The 21,414-nt window shown below is 35.9% G+C and overlaps 1 protein-coding gene across 4 annotated transcripts in view; it reads right to left on the bottom strand.

Moving 5' to 3' along the window:
- Rgs7 (regulator of G protein signaling 7) overlaps positions 1–21,414 on the bottom strand; it is a 460,451-nt gene that overhangs the window by 237,419 nt on the left and 201,618 nt on the right. For all 4 annotated transcript variants that reach the window (XM_048809209.1, XM_048809208.1, XM_048809207.1 and 1 more), the window contains exon 3: positions 3,364–3,460. In XM_048809209.1, coding sequence (XP_048665166.1) covers positions 3,364–3,460 — 97 coding nt within the window. The remainder of the gene's footprint in view (positions 1–3,363; positions 3,461–21,414) is intronic.

A 21,414-nucleotide genomic window follows, 5' to 3' on the forward strand; every position in this document is an offset into this window, starting at 1 on the left:
AAAAAAAAAAAAAAAAAAACACACTTAATATGATATAAGACCTGACCTATTATTAGGTATTTTATATTTGTCATAAGACTCATTGACATGATTCTGGATCTGGATCCCAGATGTAGCAGGAGAATGGATCACATCATCCTTTTTCTCAACTATTTTCAGGTTTAGGTAGCTGAGAGTACATCTTTGCCATCATGACATAAAGTATGGGTGCTGCCTATATATTTGGATAAGTTCCCATTCTCCACAAAACCTGTTGACATCCATCAATCTTAGGGGTTGCAAGGCTCTTAACTTGGTGGTAAAGAAAATAGGAAGAATTGGATTCTTCTTCTTCTTGCCCTTCTTCCCTCCCCCAAATGAAACTTAAAAAGCTATTAGATAAAGTGGAGAGCCATGACTGAGACCAGATTATAGAAAGATGATCAGAACCCTTGAAAGGGAACAGGAAGAACTACACATGTAATTTGGCACTGTGCCTAGAGCCTGGGTGAAATACAAGTGTTTTCTGGAGCTCACTCCAGCTCTGTGGTATAGCTTTTGTGAGTGAACTCTCTTAAACTTCAGGGTTGAAATTGAGATTCTGGCTTAGACCATCTGAACTAGGCCCATAAATTGTACTTCCAACAAATTTCCAGGTGATACTGACATGAATGATCCATGAACCATGCTTGGAAGCATAAAGACTTTTAGAAAGCATAAATTATGTAATCTGAAAGAGTAGGAAGAATGATATTTGAAACCCTTTCTTCTTTGTGGAAATAGTTCATAGAAAGGATATACTCCTGTCCCCAGGGATTGCCCTACCTCATTTCACACACCACAGGCCTTCATCACAATTGGCTTTGGCTCTACTAAGGATGGTGAAGTTGGCAGATCTCCTATTTGATTAGTAGCTCTGCAGAAGAATGTGAGGAAGGCTCAGAGAGAGAAAGGAGAAGCAAGAGCCAAGAAAGTAAGTAGCAGGCAACAAGTTGAGCCACAAAAAGAGGAATTAACAATACCTAGGGACCATAGGTAAAAATCTGGGGAGGGAAATTATTAAAAATCACTAAAAAATTGGATAAAAGTGGATGGGGCTTGAGGCAACTACAATTTGAAGATATTATTATGCAGAGGTTGATAAATACTAGACATAATACTAGATATACAATTACATCTATAGCAAGGTATCTAATTTAAATGTAAACCAAAAGCTCAGCTACTAGGGAAGCTGAGGCAAGAGGATCAAATTCAAGGCCAGGCTGGGCACTTTAGTGAGACCTATTCTCCAAACCAAACCTAGCAGGCACAAGGCCCTAGGTCCAGTACTATATAGACATGCAAAAATATTCTAGGAAATGGAATAAGAATTTAATTTGATAATAAGTTGAACATATTAATATTAATACGAAAGTCATTGACACCATCTTTATGCAAGAGCAGTCACTATTGTTTTAAATCAATTATTATTAAAACAATTAAAAGGGATTTTCAGGTTTATTCTCAATCTTTATGACCACTCTTATTTTTTAGTTAAGATCTTAATGTTGTCAATAAAGAATTCTCCAGGTTGTTAAGATATTGTTATCCAAAGAACTCAATCAAAAACTTTAAACTCAAATAGAATTTATAACTCAAGCATGAATCCAAGCTTACTTAATATGATGAACAAACTTTTTTCATTGTTGATTCACCTGTACACTGTCATAAAAATTCCTGAATTGGAATGTCTTTTGATAGGTCATGAATTGGTAAATTGACCATGGTTCTCAGCTCAGGTAAGCAATGTAATGCATTATCTACCCACTTCTGAAGAAGATAAGCTCATTCCTTTTATTGGCTCAATAAAGTGTGAGCAAATATTTTCATATTGTGTTTAGATATAAACTTTATTCTCTCTACCACAGGTAGTTTAAGCTTTACCTGAGACATAAGACACATACAAAATAACTTTAAAGCAAAACAGAAAATAATAATTGCCATAATAAAGGGAAAAAAAGTTTTTGAAGGTACAAAGAAAACAAAAAAACTTAAGATTGTTTTCATCAAAGAGTTCTCAGAACTAAGTATTCAAGTTAAAAATAAATTTAAGTCAGAATGGCCTGGAAGTAGGATGGTGAGGAAAGCAGATTTGGAATAAATCCACAGATATAGAAAATACACGGTGTTGGAACAAGGTGAGCACAAGAGGGAACAAGAGGGGAAAATGAGGACACGTTGTATTGAAGCAAAATGTCATTCTGTTTTGGGTCCGCAACTCCACCTCCTTTCTTTCAGATCAACAACACCTTCAAATTCCAACACTCTAGTTCTGATTTTTAGTCTCTTCTCAAGGCTGAAGCATACTGATCAAGGTCCTCCCTTGACCTTGGTTCATGGGGAAGCATCCCACAACCTTTACACTGACATCTCCTCAAGCACCTTCCTGACTCACACTCAGTATCTGCAGTCCTTCTTGGCACTTATCATCAAGGGTTTGTCAATTTGACCTCACCTTATCCCTAAACTGTGCTGGGCCATGCTTCTGTTGGCCTCTGTATCCCATTTTTCTCTCTAGCTTCTTCCAATCATACCTATAGTTTCCCTATTTCCTATAATGATTCCTTTATCTCTCAGACATCCAATTAGAAGCAAAAATGTTAGGCCATGTTCTCCTTTTATTCTGAGTGCCAAGTCATTCATCAAATTCTCATGCTTTTGTCTTTTTAGTCCTTCAATCTCTGCATATCAGAACCTTGGTGTCCAAACTATTCCTGCAAGAGGCTTACCATAATGACTCTAGTGCTTATTGAATGCCAATTAGTGCTAAGCATGCTCATCATAAGTTTCAGTGCAAAAGTTTTAAATGTCTCCATAGTTCCTCAGATGGCTGAATTAAATTATTTTGATTGACTTTCAGAGTTCCTCACAATTTGATTCAACTCCACTTTTCCCTGTCTTGCCTTCCTGCTCTGTGTCATTTAGTCACTGCCAGTGCAAGCAGAGCTGGTGGTGACCATTCCATAGTGATGATTCCCCCTTACCTGTCAAATTCAGGGCACCACTGTGCTTCAGGAACTCTTTCCTGACTTGTTGATTTTTTTCTTTTTTACCTTCCACACATAGTCTATGTGACATCATTTTATACACCAATTTTAAAATTGTTTTTTCCCCTCTTTCACGTTCACTCTGTCTTTACAAACTAACAAAGTAAGGTCATGTTTATTGGCTTCATATTTCTGATTTTAGATGTCTAACATGATGATGAACATGCTACGGGTAATTTATAAGTAGTTATTGAATAATGAGCTACAGAGAAAAATATGAATGGTTTGGAACAGCATTTATAGAACAATTATATAAAAGGTGCTGTGTAAGATAGAGCTATGATGAATGCAAACTTACCAGAGAAGACACTAGGTATCTTGGAAAGAAAGCTTTTGACAGTACGGATAGGAATTCCATTTTTTTCATCTTGCATGCGTGCTATGACGTCTTCCATCTAAACAACAACAATAAAATAATGAAAACCTTCAGAAAGTTGAACTTTTTGAGAAAAATCCATTCTCACATCAATTTCGTACACCAGTTTTGCCCAACTAAGAATACTGCCATTTTCTCACCTTTCTTGATTTTTGTCTCATTAATATTTTAAGTTTGGTTAATAAGAGATAGAGAAAATAACAAGGAAAATGGGCCATTTGGGGGTCCATTAAACTTCTAAAAAGAATGTTATGCTTTGAATATTGCCTTTCTTCTGGCTTCACATTCTTTGGTTATAAAAACTGAAAGAAAACAGTATTTCATTTTTAAGTCAGAAACCACTGTCACAGCCAATTCACACTTTATTAATGTTATCTCTACTGAAATAAAAGAAAATAGAAGCCTCACAAGTATCTGCTTGGATTCCTCTTCGAGCAAGTGTTTCCATGATTTAGTTTAACACTAAAGTTCAGCAACCTGCCTGGAAATCTAGGACAGATTACCAGTAACTGCTGTTTCTCTTGCCTAGGCAATAATTGGTATGAGATGAATCATGCACATATATACCATACATGAGCACACACACACACATCCACACAAAATAAAATGAAAGCCACAGTGTAGCCTCCTACCCAGTTAGTGGATTCTACTGTATCTTTCTTTCAAACTTGTTAGTATATGTGCTTTTGCTTTGAAATTTTTTCACAGTTCTAAAAGGGTGTACTTTACAGTCTATTGCAGAATTTAGTTCTAAATAAGATTCATTCAGATCAAAGTCTCACACTTTTCTCATGTGTTTCTGTACCTGTGAGACATAATACACACAAAAATATCCATGTTGGAGTATAGCACTTAAATTTATTTATCCACTCATTCCACAATTAGTAGTGAGCACTTACTCTAGGTCAGATTTACTGATGGTTTCTCAGGACATCAAAATGAATATAATTCATTCCTATCCTTAAAAGAAACCCATAATCCATAACAAAAATCAAGGTGAAATTTGAGTAAAGTTTGGTGTTTAGTTAGTAGCGTTGTATTAGTGTCAATTTCCTATTTTGATAATTATGTCCTGGTTATATAAGACACTAACATTAGGGAAGTTGAATAAAGGACCTGTGGGAAATCTCTGTGTGGTTTTTGTTTCCTTTCTGTAAGTATAAAATTTCAAAGTAAAAAGGTTAAAAATTCAAAGTCTAAATTTCACAACAATGAATTATCAAATTCCCATCAACACAGCTTCAGAATGATTTTCAACTCAGAAATCTAATTTGCTTGGAAAAGGATCATTAGATTTATTACTAAGAGAACAATTGAAGATGCAGTTTTTTAAATTAATTAATTTATTTTACTTAGGTGTATATGACAGCAGAATGCATTTTGATTCATTGTACACAATTGCAGCACAACTTTTCATTTCTCTGATTGTACATGATGTAGCATCACACCAAATGTGCAGTCATAAATGTACCTAGAGTAATAATGTTCCTCATATTCCACCATCTTTCCTTCCCTCATACACCCTTCCCTTTCTCCCTCCCCTTTGCTCAATCAAAGTTCCTCCATTTTTCCCATGCTCTCCTCCATTATGGATCAGCATCCACTTATCAGAGAGAACATTTAGCCTTTGGTTTTTTGGGATTAGCTTACTTTACTTAGCATGATATTCTCCAACTCCATCTGTTTACCTTAAAATGCCATAATTTTGTTCTCTTTTAATGCTGAGTAATAGTCCATCATGTACATATATATATATATATATATATATATATATATATATATATACCACGGTTTCTTTATCCATTCATCTATTGAAGGGCATCGAGGTTTGTTTCACAGATTAGCTATTGAGAATTGAGCTGCTATAAACACCGATGTGGCTAGATCGCTGTAATATGCTGATTTTAAGTCCTTTGTGTATAGGTCTAGGAGTAACTGGGATAACTGGGTCAAATGGTGGTTCCATTCCAAGTTTTCTAAGGAATCTCTATACTGCTTTCCAGAGTGGTTGCATCAATTTGTAGTCTCACCAGCAATGTATGAGTGTGCCTTTCCCCCCACATTTTCGCCAACATTTATTGTTGTCTGGATTCTTGATAACTGCCTTTGTGACTGGCATGAGATGAAATCTTAGAGTAGATTTGATTTGCATTTCTTTAATTACTAGAGATGTTGAACATTTTTTCATATGGGATGCAGTTTTAACATAAAATGAGTCTGTATTTGACTCCAAACTCTTCTAATTATTATCCATGTAACTTTGAGCAAAACTTCTTCTAACTTCTCAAGATTCAGTTTCCTCATCTATATAATGGTGATACTACTACTTTAAAATAACTCCTTCACAATGTTCTTTGTGGATCTGGGTTGGAGTTATAGTGGGGTAAACTATTTTATGGTTAAATGATATAATATATATAAAGCCTAGTACATAGTTATGATAATAGATATTGGACTTAGAACATCTGCATATACCCTGACATGTGGGAATGTGCATTCTCCATTTCCATGTTTCTTTGCATGTGGAGGGAACATCATTAGCATGAAGCTTCATTTTCCTTCTGCCTCCTAACTTATTCCAGAGGTGCCGGGTGACTTATCAGATGGTCAAGAATGAGCAAGGAAGGAGAGATCAGCAAGTGGTCAGGCCCACTCCTTTTCTCTTGGCTGGAAGTCCACATCCAACTCTGCTTATAGACAGCTGCCGGCTCTGGGGCACCAGCAATTGTATTCAGGTTTCAAAATTAAAGGTTATTTGTGCACTTTAACAAAAGCTTTTTCAGTAATCAAGGTGATTTGGTGACACTTATATGTGCCTTTCTCTTTGGTTGTGGTTCTCTGTTCAGAATTCAAGAAGGAAAAGAAGGTGTTTCTTATCAGGCTTCTCAAAGCCCCAATGAAGATCAAATGACCCACTTCTTGTGTAATAAAGATATTTATGTATAGAAATATGGAAATAGATATTCTATCATGACTCTTTGTGCTATTACTATTTGCCCTTGATTCACCTGACACAATATTCTGAAATAAAGAATAAGCTGCTTTGCCTTGCTTGGTATCAGGCCCTAAGCCCTGTATTATCTGCTTAATGGTTTAAACCAGGCCGGATTAGACAGATATGGAGACCTTGCTGGCTCCCACTTTAATCACCTCAGCGCCCAGGGCTGTGGCAACAATCACCTCTGCTTAGGGGTTGAATTAAAGAGCACAGCAATGGGTAGAGGTGCTTTCTCTCTAAAGTCATATCACCTCTCAGTTCACTGGATCCCAATGAATCAAAACCAGGAGGCAGGGAACAGAAAGTGACTTCTGTGGTTGTATTTCAAAACCTACCATTTTTTTTTTCTGAGTCAAAATATCTACAGTAGGAAAAAAAAATCTCTAATGTAAAAATAGAATTTGTGTTCTCAACTGAAAATGTGATCATGGAAATGGATTCAACTGCTTCTATATTTGTTCAGATGTGATTTATCCATGAAACTTGCCATGACCTAAAATAAGCAAAAACAAACAAACAAAACAACAGCAACAAAAACCAAAAGCAAAGACAAATACAAAAATAATATATACTTTCTAAAAACAAAAATCAGTCACAAAGTCCATGTATAAAAAACAAATCCATCCTATCCACTAAAAGTGCATCACACATTCACTCAGGGTCTATTAATTTTTATACTACTCATGGCCTTAACATGTTTGATTATCTGCTTTCTCACCATTAGCAATTGTGTGAGAGAGAATGCCGAAAGCAGTCAAACTTATAGAGCAGACAGACAGCAAGAGGAATGTGAAACTGTAAAAAACAAATCCAATAAGTATCAAATCCTGGAAATTTTCAGTTACAGCCAAAAAACTCAGATATTTCAAGCATCCCAAGAGAAGATATATATACGTAATGTGTGTACACACACAGATATACACCACACACACACACACATTATACACACACACAATTGTTCCTTGGTGTCTCTGGGGGCTTGGTTGCAGATCTTGCTGAAGACATAAAGATCCACAGATGGTGAAGTCCCTTATATAAAATGAGCCAATATTCACATACAACTTATAAACACAGTCCTGTACACTTTAATTCATCTCTAGGTTACTTATAATACCTAATAACCCAATAAAATGTAAATATTATGTATATAGTTGATCCACAGTGTTTGTTTAGGGAATAATGGCAAGGAATGGTCTGTACATACTCAATTAAGTTGGATTTTATTAGAATATTCTTGATCAACAGTTGGTTGAACCCATGGATATAGAACCCACAGTTATGGAAGACAGACTGCATAGATATGTATTCATAAGATACCCCTGTGTGGTAACGAGGTATTTTGCATTTTCATTCTCATAAGCTGGTTTCTCAGGCCATGAACATGAGATAACACACCACTGGGCTGTGGAGAGGACGACTGCCAATGAGCCTTGGCTCATTGAGGCTTGGTCAGAATCTGATCTTTAAAGAAAAAGCTAGAAACAGGTAATCTAAAAGATTTCTTCTAGCTACAAAACTATTGACATCTAGAAATAATCATTAGTGTGTAAAAGTGGGTAAGTTTCCTCACCAAGTTTGAGTCAACCCTCTGTCAGAGACAGAGGAAATTAAATAGGACCTTCTACAAATTAATTTGCAGTCCAATGTCAGCATATTTTAATTACAAAGAAAATGAGACAATGATAAAGAGCATGCACTAAGCCAATGAGACCTTAGAACTGACCTGAGTTTAATCTTGGCTGGGATACTTACAAGCTAAGTAAGTTAATCACTCTGAGACTCATTTTTCCCATCCGTAAAATAGAGATAATCATAACAGCATACATCTTATAAGGGGTGGGGATTAATGAAACAGTGTTAATTAAATGCTTACCAAAATGCATCCTCATCTTATCCTCATAATAATCTTCCCTTTACTGTATTAGGAAGCCACAGGCCCTTTTATAATCCAGATGCCAAAAAAAGCTATAGTTAAGTGCCAAATTCTTATTAGAATTTGTCAAGTACTGAGTAGACAGAGATGCCTATGAGTTCTACCTTAGATTTCTTGTAGAAGACTGAATTTATGCTGGCCCTGGAAAGATATGGAATTTGATTAGAAGAAATTCCAGGAGAAATATTTATGCATGTAAGAAAGAACTAAGAACTATGTAAACCATGCAAAAGTTATATTTAGAAGAAATGGGAAATGAGATTGCATTCATTTCTGGCAAAATGAAAAAAATGTCTTTGCTCTCATATTGATGAATTCGCCTCTTGAAGTTCTTTAAAAGAACAAAGAATTGAACCGAATAGAGTACTCTTTGCAAAACTAATCTTTTATTCTATGTAAACTAATTCACTACGTGTGATAAAAGGAAAACAGTTGTCCTTTGCAAAGTAGCTTTGAGAATATTTATGGTGCGATGTGTTCAAAATCTTTTTTAGCTGGACGTGATGGCACAGGCCTGGAATCCCAGTAACTTGGGAGGCTAAGGTAAGAGGATCCTGAGTTCCAGCCTGGACAATTTAATGCAATGTGTTTCAAGATGAAAAAAAAAATTAAGGGGATGGGGAAAAGGGATAAGGTGGAATAGGGGGACAGTGAAGTGAAAGAGGAGGAAAAAAAAGAAAAGGAGGAGGAGGAAGAGGAGCAGGAGGAGAAGGAGAAGAAAGAAAAAATTCTTTTTTTATTCCTGTATTATGGAATCTTTCATGAGTTACTAGTACACTTAGTAGGGAAAACAAAGCTTTCTCTAACATGTGAACTTTTTGAAGAAAGATATCTGACCTTACTTATCTTCATATTGCTAATATAGAAAGCTTTTAATAATGGGGATATGCTGCAGTTTTGTTAAAGGCATACATTTGATTTTGATTTTTCTAAGAGACCTAAAGCAAAAGTGAACATTTAATTAACTTAAGATTCAGCCTTGAGATATTTGAAATGATTTTTTTTTTTTTGTCTAACATTTCGTGCAAAAATAAGTTACACCAGAAATAGCGGGACTGAAGGGCTCAGAGTGTTGTAGGCTAAAACACTCTGATTCTGTCTGTTCCATTTAATGCAGAAATTCTTCAGCTTGTATTAAAGGAATTTCTCCCTTCCATGCATCTGAGTAAATCTGTTTATGAAACTGTCTGACTGCCTATAGATGTGACACTCAAGTTCACTGTTTTCGGTAAGCTCTCGAGATGAAAGGCTCAATTGAACTCCAACAGGAGCTCTTTTTTCCAGGAATTCATAATTAGCCTTTCCTTTAGGATAGCTTACATGTCACTTCTGTGCTGGTGATGTATTTCAAACCCTGTGGAGGTTAAATGGTCCCTGCCCCCGCACCCTTGGTAGAAGGAAAGAGGGAACCCATTAGGCAGGCATATCTTCCTCAAAAAGTTACTGATTATTCAAGGGAGCCTCACCAGACAGGGCTCCCACATATTGATGAAAACAAAATCATTGCCTTGAAACCTTTCGATTGCTCTAATGTTTTAAGCAACCATGGAATTTAATTCAATTTACTTGTAGCTATATTTGCCAGAACTTCATCACAATATCATTTCTACTGATTTCATTAAGCCAAGAGCTTTGCTGAGACACCCAGACTGCAGGGGAAAACGCTGAAGTAGAGCTAAAACATTTTGTACTCTGTAGTTCTGAAAGAGAAATGCATCAGTCAAAATTTCAAAGGAAGTTTTCTGACTTCTCTTTGTAACCCACCATTAAGTACAAGTATTTAGAGGTATAAATGAGAGACTAAATGAGCATATTGAATGGGCTTTTTCCTACGTGAACATAATTTCAATTTATTGTGTGTAACATCATTTTAAGTGCTTGCTACGAAAATGGGAGAAATGATCACTCAAGTGCTTCTTGGCTTTCTTAGGCAATTAGGTGGTGGCAGGTATAACATACTTTAAATCTGCCTATAATTTTTCTTCCTTCAGCAAGCCTTTGTAAGGAAGAAACTTATTTGCACGTTGGAACTGAGCAGCGAAAGCAGAGAAAGCACAAGTTAGGCTCTAATGAAAGTTAAATAAGAATAATGAAATTAAAATTTGCAACACAAACTGTTTTTGCTACAATAATTCAATTATGGCTGCTTCTAATTGATATGCGTTGCCTCCACATTACAGCTGATGGCAGTCAGTATCTTAACTCAGAATTAATTACTCTTTTCATATGGAAAAGCTGCCATCTTAATGAATAATTTAAAAAAATAAACTAGTAAAATGTAGTTACATGTAAATTTTTCCTGATTCATTTTGGTCATAATTTGAGATCTTAGAGATTCTATCTTTTCATGATTTTATACAAAATAGAGGTAGTTTCTTTTTATGTATGGATGTTCTTGTTTTGTTTTTCAAAGAAAGCATTTCTCTCACCCATCTCCAGGAATATAACCTCTACTCAAAAGAAATAATACAGGGGCTGGGGATGTGTCTCAGTGGTTAAGCACCCCTGGGTTCAATCTCTGGTACCAAAAAAAGAAAAAGATACAAAACAGATAAATAAAAGAAAAACTATGATTATTGTGTTGGTATTGCTTGGGTTGCAAGTGGCAGAATCCAAAATTAAATTTAAATCATTACAAAGAAATGTCCCTAAGGAACTCAAAGATGAGCATATGGGCAGCCCCAGATAGAGCCCACCCTCCAGACATTATCACTGCTTCTTCTTTTTGGTGGCAGATCAAAGAATAAAACTGAAAGACACAGAGTTGTACAATGGAAAAAAATTGTAAGAAAAACTGAACTGCCTGGGGTTGCAGGGAGAGTGGGGGTAAAAGAAAAAGAGAGACAGATTCAGAAAGAGAGAGAATAAAAAAATGAATGCAAAAAAGGGCCTTTGGGCAGACAAACGAAAAAACTGGAGGAGTGTTCACAGCTATAAAAGACAGAAAGAAGGAAATAATGTGGCTGAACACATTACCTGGCTAGTTACAGGTAATCTTTGGCCACGGTAGTGTTTGCCATGAGATAGAAAATGCCAAGGGTGTTAAATATATGTGAAAGAGCAACTTGAGTCCTCAGAATTTTCTTGTTGCTAAGTGATGTCATCTCTTTAACTTTCAAAAAGGAGGCTCATGGTTAATCTCAACTGCAGTCAGAGTTCAGGTGGGAGAGTGGTCAACATCTACTGCAATGTTGGGAAAAGATTCATGGAGAAGATAAGGTTGAGCTGATTAAACTAAAAGGGTAGGAAGGATAAGGAGATGAAGAGGGAAAGAGGAGGCAGAACATGGGAATACCTTGGTCTCTTGTTTCATCCTTGGCTTTAAGATGGCAATGAGTAATCCTCTTGTGTATAAGGATGAATTGTGTTGAATGCTGCTTCTTCTGCTCCTCCACCTTCACAATTTCAATCTCTATGAAAGGTGTCTCTGTGGTGATCCTCAAACTTATTTCTACATTTGTCTTTGTTAATGTTTATAGGAGGCATTGGTTTGGATGGAGCTCCCGCACTAGGCCCAATGGGCCAATTCAAAATGGAATTACTCAGTTCCATACCATCAAGTCAAAGCTAAGTAATTTATCTGACCTTCTAAGAAATGAGGAGACAGAGAGAGGGAGAGAGAGAGAATAGCCAAATCCCCAAACAGATCGGTTTTACCCAGCATGGTAAGGAAGTTCCTGCTGCTTTAACCTTTTTTTTTTTTAATTTATTTTTTTTTTATTGGTTGTTCAAAACATTATAAAGCTATTGACATATCATATTTCATACATTAGATTCAAGTTGGTTATGAACTCCCAATTTTACCCCAAATACAGATTGCAGAATCACATCGGTTACACATCCACATTTTTACATANCATCTGCTTCACTCATCAAGATATTCCTTTTATTTTATAGAATGAAGTGTTGTCTAGTTGTAAATGCACAAACAAAAGCCAATTAAGATCTTTAAAGTAAATGTTGTAAATTTTTTTTGACACCATTAATTTAGCTTGAAATTCTCTCTTAAATGGATTTGATAGTCCCCATTTCACCCACATCAATCTGCTCCATAGAAAAATCCCAGAATTAAATGGGAAATAAGGCTGAATATTTCACCCCTTATTTAAAATTTCCTTAGATGTAACAATCCTGTGAATTCTCTACAAGTTAAACAGCTACTCCAATTTCACCACATTCATTGGTGAAATTTGTCATTTTAGCCTTGTAACCTGCTACTTCTACTTTTTTTTTTTTCCTGGTACCAGGGATTGAACTCAGGGGCATTCAACCACTGAGCCACATCCCCAGCCCTATTTTGTATTTTATTTAGAGAAAGGATCTCACTGAGTTCTTTGGTGCCTTACTTTTGATGAGGTTGGCTTTGAACTCTGGATTCTCCTGCCTCAGCCTCCAGAGCCACTGGGATTACAGGTGTGCACCATCACACCTGGACATAATTTGCTACTTCTAATGAGTTGTGTTGGAATCCTTCTCCTTCTGCCCCTCTATCCTCATAATTTTAATGCCCTTGTACTTTGAACATACCTAGCAGCTGCAGTGCCTCAATTTCTCATATACCATGACTTCTGCAGGTGCATCCTCTTTTCCTCTGTGGCTGTGGGAATCCAACTAAGCTTCTAGGACTCTCTTCTAACTTTCCTTTCTTACTGATGTCCTTCCTTCTCCCTTCTCCCTATCTCTCTCATCCAGGCTGGCTGTAATTAATGGCTCCTTTTGAACTCCTTAAGGCCTTTATTTGCAGTTATTTTCTGACATCCACTGGCACCTTTTGTCCCCTATGACTTATTTTGTTTATATACATACATATCATTACCTTTAGATTATAAATACTTTGATGATTTGCAGTTTTGCTGTTGAGGCATGGGCCATGAGAAATTCTGGAGGACTGATAGTTTTTACTTAATACATTTTTGTACTCTTTTTATGGTTTTGTTTTGTTTCACCACAAGTATATCCAGTATTACCTATATAGCTGAATTTTTCTTTATTTGCATTATTTAAGAATTCTTATTTAATGAGATTAAAATCTTAAACTGTAAGTCCTTTATTCAGACATCTGTTGTTATGCATTTTGAGGTCAAATATCCCCAATTGCCTGTTACACTGTCTGTAAATACTTTGTACAATTGCCAATGACCTTCAACAACCAATTGTTTAACCCAGAAATTATCTCTAGTTTTTATCTTTTAAATTCAGAACTAATGGAATAAATTGTTTACATTACTTTTTTATTAGTAAAAGAAAAAAAATCAACAGTCTTTATCAAATCAACCCTCAGAAGGATAGAGCAGAATTTCTGATACATGAAGGGTATCTCTTGTGAACTTTTTTTCCCCCTAGTGCTGGTGACTGAATCCAGGGGCACTTTATCACTGATCTACACCTTCAGATTATTTATTTATTTATTTATTTATTTATTTATTTGTTTGTTTATTTAATTTTGAGACAGTGTCTCACTAAGCTGATGAAGCTGGCTTCCAACTTGCAATCTTCCAGCCTCAGCCTCCCAAATAGTTGAGATTATAAGTATGCACCTGTGGGCCAGCTCTTGTGGACTTTTAATTGATATCAGTACTTGATTTTAGATGACCTCTTCTTTTTTCTTCTATTTTAATGTCTTTAATCAACTTGAAATTCAGCCAATATCCAGAGCTAAATAAATATAGACTAATCATTCTTCAAAATAATACCATCAATGAATATTCAGAAGACAAAATATTTTTAAATAGTCATTGAAAATAATTTTTTTTCTGGTACCAGGGATTAAATCCAGGGGTGCTTAACCATTTGAACTCTTTTTATTTTGCAACAGGGTTTTGTTAAGTTGGATAGGGCCTTGCTAATTTGCTGAGGCTGGCTTAAACTTGCAATTCTCCTGCCTCAACCTCCCAAGCTGCTGGAGTTAAAGTCATGTGCATGGCAAACAGCAATTGATTTTGATAAGAGAAAGATAGATAATATAGAACATGCCCCGGAATCAGCTAATCCCCTTGAGATTTTGGCAGAAAGGACCAATAAGAGATGTCAAGGGGTTCTTTGACAATTAAAACATCTCACTAAAGGAAAGGTGCCTCACAATACATCCCCACAGTATAGTAAATTTATGATAGCTTTGGAATGAAAGAATTATTCTAATGAATCCCGGCTTCTCTTTGTAGCCATTTATGTCTGCTGTTCATAAATTTATAACAATCTTTCCAAAACCACTTACATATCCCAACTCCTTGGATAATACTTTCTATATGTAAATTACCTGTTACCTATTATTTATTACTCATCTCACTCAAGCTTAAAATATGCCCCACCATTTCAAGGTTTCAGAACAAGTTAACAACATCATGTTTTTCATATTCATAGTCTTCATCAATCCATAGATTGTGATCCCGAGTGCCACAGCATCCTCCTTTCCTTGATAGGCAGGCCCAGCTTTAGATATAAAACACTTGTCTCTACAATCGTCCATCCTGTTTGATAATTGTGAAGAAAAGCTGATGGACTGTTGGCCCCTGGGCAATAGGGATCCACCTCCAGAAACCTGTGAAATCCATGTTCTCCCTTCTGTCAACACCTCTACGTTTCTCCTGGACCTGGGATGAGCACAACAAAATGTGCATGCTTACTTCCTGCTCATGCCTATGCAGAAAACTAGGAAATAATAATAAACATGCTCAATGGAGGAGAATCACTTCTGTTATCTCCATAAACAGGCAAAAGGAAAGCTCTATCATCATGGTGTTTTCCAATTCAGAGGATGCCATGTTTTTCAGACTTACAATACACCCATGATTCTGTAGACAAAGATATAAGCTTATTTTGTGGGAAGTCTGAAAACAAATGATGCTTCTATTGGCTTTTGGAGACTCTGTCCCTCATCCTTTCCTCATCAGCTAAGAACTCTTCACTTTTCCTTAGATTTCTTTCTCTAGAAGTTTGCCATTGTTTCCTGGGCACCTATGCTCTCAGGTATCATTACATTTAAAAATATTATAATTTAAATACATCTATATATCCTGCTCACAATAGATGGTGTTACCCAAGAAATATTTTTGAGCTCTTAGGGCAAAGATTACGTCAAACTCATCAGATAAATTAGAGCAATCACTATCTACCTTGATTAGAGAAAATCTAAATGACTTCAAAAAGGCTTGGATGAATTTGTGAGACAAAGACATAAATGGCTACAAGAAGATGAGATTTAAATCAAGAGGCTTTATGTGCATAATTTCAGCTGTTACATCCAAGAACAAAACTTATTTAACTTGTAATTTAGAGTCTGTCACAGACCCTTAACTACAATCCATAAAGTGTACAAGTCTACTCACCATTATATTCATAAACATTCTTAGTTGTGACCAGGAATATAATTAATATACACACTGACGTGAAACATTTATGCTTAAAATTAATAAAGATAACAAACCCCAGCACTACAGAAAAAAGGCAGAAAACCAAAATTTGTTCATTCCCTTCTTTGTTCCTCTGTGCCAAACTTAAAATATCTCATACCATCAAGCCTATTTATAACATATTTTTAGCTAGAAAATAAGGTGGGGTAGATATCAATCCAGTAAAAATAAACATAAGAAGATGGATGTCATGTTTCATCACTTTGTGAAAGATACCATCACATTTCCATTATTTCTACTAGCTGAGATAAATATTCTTAGAGAATAATTGAAGAAGACAGAGGTGTGAAGTCATTTCCAAAGACTAGGAAAAGAGGCTTATCTCATGGTTTCACTGATAAAACAGTTCATTTGGGTTGGACCCTTTTTTTGTAGAAAACGCAAAGGACAACACCAAATTATATGCCCTGCCCAGCCCCCTTGCTCAAGAGGAATTCCCTCTGAGAATTAAGCCCTTCAGAGCACCATGTACATAATTATCTTTTCAATGCTTTCAAAGTTGATATAGACTATTCTCATTCCAAATGCATAGGAGAGAAGTTAATTAATTATATACAATTGATGCATCAAGCCATTAGCACTTAATATTCTCTGGAAACTTGGTGGACAATGCTGTTCTGGGCAGGATGTAAATGTCAAGGTATGGAATATTATTTTTGAAGCCCACAAGTTAAAACTCTGCTCTGTTTCCATTGAGAGGAAACATGAGGGATTTGGATTCAATATAGGCAGAAGGACTAAAAATACATGTTTTAAATGATGTGGTATCAAGAAATATTTATTTTGTGATGATTTCATTATAAAACAAGGTCTAGGAATATGTGTGGGTTAATCTTAGAATAGCTCTACCAGGAGTAACAAAAAGGATGACGTTGTAGGCATTGCCATCTTATACATGAGTGGTGCTTAGGATGAGTACATTCAGATGGCTAAGTCCGAGAATGAAGATCTAGTCTATGATTCTCATTTTTAAAAAATTATATTCTCCAAATCCATCCACTTACCTGTAAATGCCATAGTTTTATTCTCTTTTAATGTGGAGTAATAGTCCATCATGTATATATACCACAGTTTCTTTACCCATTCATCTATTGAAGGATATCTAGGTTGGTGCAACAGTTTCGTTATTGTGAATTGAGCTGCTATAAACATTGATGTGGCTACATTACTATAATATGCTGATTTTAAGTCCTTTGGGTATAGACCTAGGAGTGGGATAGCTGGATCAAATGGTGGTTCCATTCCAACTTTTCTAAAGAATCTCCATACTACTTTCCAAATTGGCTGCACCAATTTGCAGTCCCACAAGCAATGTATGAGTGTGCCTTTCCCCCCACATCCTCACCAACACTTGTTGTTGTCTATATTCTTGATAACTGCCTTTTTGACTGGTATGATGAAATCTTAGAGAAGTTTTGATTTGCATTTCTCTAATTACTAGAGATGTTGAACATTTTTTCATATATTTGTTGATAGAATGTATATCTTCTTCTGAGAAGTGTCTGTTCAACTCCTTAGATCATTTATTGATTGGGTTATTTGTTTTTTTGGTGTTAAGTTTTTTTGAGTTCTTTATATATTCTGGAGATTAGTTCTCTGATGTGAGTGTGGCAAAAGATTTGCTCCCAAAATGTAGGCTGTCTCTTTACATCACTGATTGTTTCTTTTGATGAGAAGAAGCTTTTTAGTTTAAGTCCACCCTATTTATTAATTTTTGATTATATTTCTTGTGCTTTAGGAGTCTTGTTAAGGAAGTTGGGGCCTCATCCAATACGATGAATATTTAGACCTACTTTTTCCTCTATTAGGTGCCGGGTCTCTCCAAAAAACCAAAGGCCGAATGTTCTCTCTGATAAATGGATGCTGATCCATTATGGGGGGGAGCATGGAAAAAATGGGGGAACTTCGATTGGGAAAAAGGGATGGAGGAGTGATGAGGGGGTATCGAGGCAGGAAAGAGGGTGGAATGAGATGGACATCATTACCCTAGGTACATGTGTGACTGCACATACAGTGCAACACAACATCATGTACAACCAGAGAAATGAAAGGTTGTGCTGCAATTGTGTACAATGAATCAAAATTCTTTCTGCTGTCATATATACCTGATTAAAATAAATAAAGTAATTAATTAAAAAAAGAAGAGTGGTGTATTATAATATGAAGATACAGTGAAAGCACTCAAAAAGAACAAAAGCATAATCATGCCAAAGAGGAAGATCCATTTCAGATTCACATGCTAAAGTCATATAGTCAAACGCCACAAAAAAAATGTACTGGTCAGTAACATTCTGCATATATGACAATGTTCCTAAGATTAAAATGAAGCTGAAAGTTTTCTATTGTCTAGTGACACTGTAGCCTTCACAACATCATAGGGCAGGCAGTGCAATATAATGCATGGAAAAAAATATTTATTATAAAACTGTCTGCCTTTGGCAGCAACCTCATATATCTCATATTCACCTTGTCTTTTGATTGTATCATTTTATTCTCCAACTTTTTATAGCAGCTCAATTCAAAATAGCTAATCTGTGGAAAAACTTAGATGCCCTTCAATAGATGAATGGATAATGAATAGATAAAGAAACTGTGATGAATATATATATATATACACACACACACACACACACAATGGACTATTACTCAGCATTAAAAGAGAGTAAAACTATGGCATTTGCAGGGAAAGGATGGAGTTGGAGAATATAATGATATAATTAATACAATTAATTTTGTGCTGGATTTAATCTCATATGGCTTTGTCCATCCTGGATTTACCTATATAGAACCTCAGTGTGTGATAGGTTGTACCATTTAGGTCCATGTAAGTGCACACCATGATGCTCATATCACAATGAACTGGCTTTATTAGTAACTCAGCTCCAAGAACATATTTCAATTTTCCAGTGATTCATGGCTGTATGTGTACAGTGATTTCATTATTGGTCTTATATGTTTCATGCTTTTCAAAATTTTAAATTGGTATCTGCTGCTACCGAGTCTGACCTTTTCCTCTGTGTGACATTTCTGGTTTACTTATCTCATACATTGATTTTTTAAATTTCCAATTCCTAGAATTCTTTAGAGATCAGTGAATAAACTGTAGAAATAAGAAAGAAAAAGAATTTCCACTCTAATTGCACCCTCGCTAGTGCTTCCAATTCAAGGCACTACGAAGTTAAAATAGATTTTATTTTTCAGAAGCTTTTGAACAGCCATATTGATCTTTCCAGTTCACTGAACAGTGAGCTTTAAAGAAAAGAAAATTCAATGTGACTTTTCTGATTCACCCTTTATATCCGGAAGGCTGGAGACTGGGATTTGGCAAAATCACCTTCTTCTTATTCCCCTATGAAAGAAAGCCCTCTGCATAAGACTTAGTTGCAACTATTTATTTATTCTACTCTACTATCAAGAGAGAAATTAGGACCAGTGGTGCATCAATTTATTCAAAATCCCAAATCAAAGTAGATTCAAACCTAACACATACAAATATATAACTTCTGATCCAATAACTGACTCTTTTATATCCCCCATGTTTTCTCCATGAATACCAAGGGAGTCAGAGGGCCTGCCTGCCTGCTCCCTGACAACATTTCTCAATGATTCCAGGAGAAAATGAAATGGGGTTGGGGGGAATAAATGTACCTCACTTACTGATAGACATCTGCGACTATTATCTTAAAGTCTGAACATGGACATCAGAAGGTCATGGTAATTATTTTGAGTTATTTAAAACTGTTTCCCCATTTGATAAATGTTAAATCCCCAAGAGACTCTTCGATGATTTGAAACAGTCTCCAATGAAAGTCAACAATCGCTGCATGTTTTCTAGCCAAGAGGACCTTGTGGATCTTTATAGTACACAGCTGGAATATTAAAACAAAAAACAATTTTGTTTTTGATTGTCTTCAAGAAAAAATAAAAATGCCAAGAATATATGTATTTTTAAGCAGCACCTGCTTCTTTAAAATTTCAATGCCCTCATTGATGTACAACTTGGACAACCAAGAAAGGGAAGAATGTCACCTTTCTTGCCTCACAGAACCATGTGTACATCTCAAGTCTGTCATTTCCTGAATGATTTTGGGAAAATAACTGAACCTTTCTGGGTCTTTGCACTCCTTCCCTTTAAAATGAGAATGTGCCTTCCTTGCTGAAACCTGTGCTTGAGAGCATTTGTGCCCTTTTCCTGTTCCTGTAGAGACTCTGTGATGAGATTCTTTCTAAGAGAACACTTCTCTCAACTGAGACCATCCTATTTTCTAAGTAATTATTATGACTTTGAAACACTCTGAATTACATTATAGTTGTCTATGTGCACATCTTATTTCTTCTGTGCTCTTTTGCTGGAATATTCTGCAGGATGAACACTGGTTTAATTGCATCTATATCCTGAAGAGTAACTTTTGAGAGACTAAATGTACAAAGACCATAGTGAGACTACATATCACCCTAGAATTCTGACCTACAATCACTGCAAGCAGCCCCAGAAGACAAATCATAAGCTGTAGAGCTCCAGGAGCCCAGAATGTTCAGTGGAATTGACTACCAAATCCTCTAATTTTTGACCTTGCTTCCAAATTTGGACCTACCAGAGAAAGCTAAAGGTGTTCCCCATGCCAGTCACATAAAACACCAAACTTAGCTTTCCCACGCCAATAGTCCAAGAATACTTGAAGTCATCTCTATCTTGCTCTATCCCTCTCACTACTATACAGCTTCCATATTCTGCTACCTACATTTGATGATTTGCCAAACACAAGGGATGGTGGATGACTCCTTTGCTATAGCAAACCCAAATACAGATCCTTTGTTCTCATTTAGGTGGGCACCATTTATATCCATAGAAATAGACATACATATACATATAAATACACACACATACACACACATAGATGCATTCCCAGGAAGGATTTAGGGTTGATCTGTGTCTTAAATGATGTCTCTTATATAAGCAAAGTCCCCTTCCAGTTATAACATTCTATGACTAATAGGTGTTGCAGTCAAATAAAAGAGTGATTTGATAACCAATTGAAGACCTGACCAGAAACACATTATTCCAATGTATAGGAATGGTTTACTCTGATAAATAGTTGGTTTACATTTTTATACCTGAGAATGTCTCAAAACCAAGTTAAAAACCAACTACTTGATATTCAGCAATACTACACTTCTTAGTTCAGTACCAAGGGCATAAAGCTATCTGATTTATTCCAGGAGACATTTATCCTTCTGCTAAACAGGAAATCACTTTAAAAAAATGCCCTTCCCATCCATTGTAGGCTCTGAAAACTAAGAATTATCATTCAGGAAAAAATGACCATCCTCCTTCAGCATATCAGTATTAATATGCTAAATTTTGGAGAGGTGGCTTCTCATCCTCTGCTTGGCAGCTCTGGGCATTTGTTTGGAATCAGTCTTCCTTGGGGAGTAGAAACATTCTTCACTCTGCTTTGTAAAGGGCTATCCTTGTGTCTTTCTAGCTGGTGCTAGTCTTTGACTAACATGAAAAACAAGGAATACATCCTATTGAGGTAATCTGTGAAGTTAGAAAGTAGAGTCAAGTGAAACCAAATCCATGTAATTTACACTTAGACTCTTCTAGAATTAGCACTAAATGTGCATTTTAA

Source organism: Marmota marmota, unplaced genomic scaffold, assembly GCF_001458135.2.
Source record: "Marmota marmota marmota unplaced genomic scaffold, marMar, whole genome shotgun sequence".
NCBI classification, from domain to species: domain Eukaryota; kingdom Metazoa; phylum Chordata; class Mammalia; order Rodentia; family Sciuridae; genus Marmota; species Marmota marmota.